General features: G+C 63.4%; 1 protein-coding gene across 1 annotated transcript; it reads right to left on the bottom strand.

The window, feature by feature from the left end:
• Positions 1–242: 242 nt before the first annotated feature.
• On the bottom strand, positions 243–512 carry LOC113979982 (class II histocompatibility antigen, B-L beta chain-like; the record flags this gene model as incomplete). The annotated part of the gene is made up of 1 exon (XM_027707259.1): positions 243–512. A coding segment is annotated over one exon (270 nt), but the record flags the coding sequence as incomplete, so codon positions are not given.
• Between the last annotated feature and the right edge of the window lie 111 nt (positions 513–623).

Here is a 623-nt window from a genome sequence, read left to right as displayed (position 1 = left end):
GGCACCGACGCGTGGAGACGCGGGGGGGCACTGGGAGAGACTGGGATGGACTGGGGGTACTGGGAGAGACTGAGGGGCACTGGGAGAGACTGGGATGGACTAGGGGCACTGGGAGGGTGCAAAAGGCCACGGGACGGGCAGAGGGAGGTCTGAGGGGTGTGGGGTGATTCCCAGGGAGGGTTTGAGGGGCTCCAGGGTCTTTCCCGGGGCAGGGGCCGAGGGGACCCGCTCACCACGCTCACCTCTGCGGTTGACGATCAACGGGGCAGACAACTCATAGTTGTGCCGGCAGTACCTGTCCACTGCAGACCGTTTGTACTGCAGATATTCCTGGTCGCTGTTCCATTTCCTGGCCACCTTCTCCCCAAACGGGGTGTCCCCCACAAGGACCCCCACATCGCTGTCAAAGTGCAGGAGCTGCTCCCGGTTGTAGATGTGCCTCTCCAAGAACCTCACCCGCTCGGTGCCATTGATGAAGTGACACTTGTGGTTTGTCATCATCTGGAACACCCCTGTGTGTGCAGGACAAGGGCCAGGGAGTACCCCGTCCCCCCATCATCCCCAGCCGCCCAGAGCAGGGTGGGAGCTCAGGGGGCCACCCCAGACCCCCCTTTCTCACCCCC

The sequence above is a fragment of the Neopelma chrysocephalum genome, unplaced genomic scaffold (assembly GCF_003984885.1).
Source record: "Neopelma chrysocephalum unplaced genomic scaffold, ASM398488v2 Primary Assembly neopelma1_91401, whole genome shotgun sequence".
NCBI classification, from domain to species: domain Eukaryota; kingdom Metazoa; phylum Chordata; class Aves; order Passeriformes; family Pipridae; genus Neopelma; species Neopelma chrysocephalum.
This window is presented reverse-complemented; position numbering and strand designations above follow the sequence as displayed.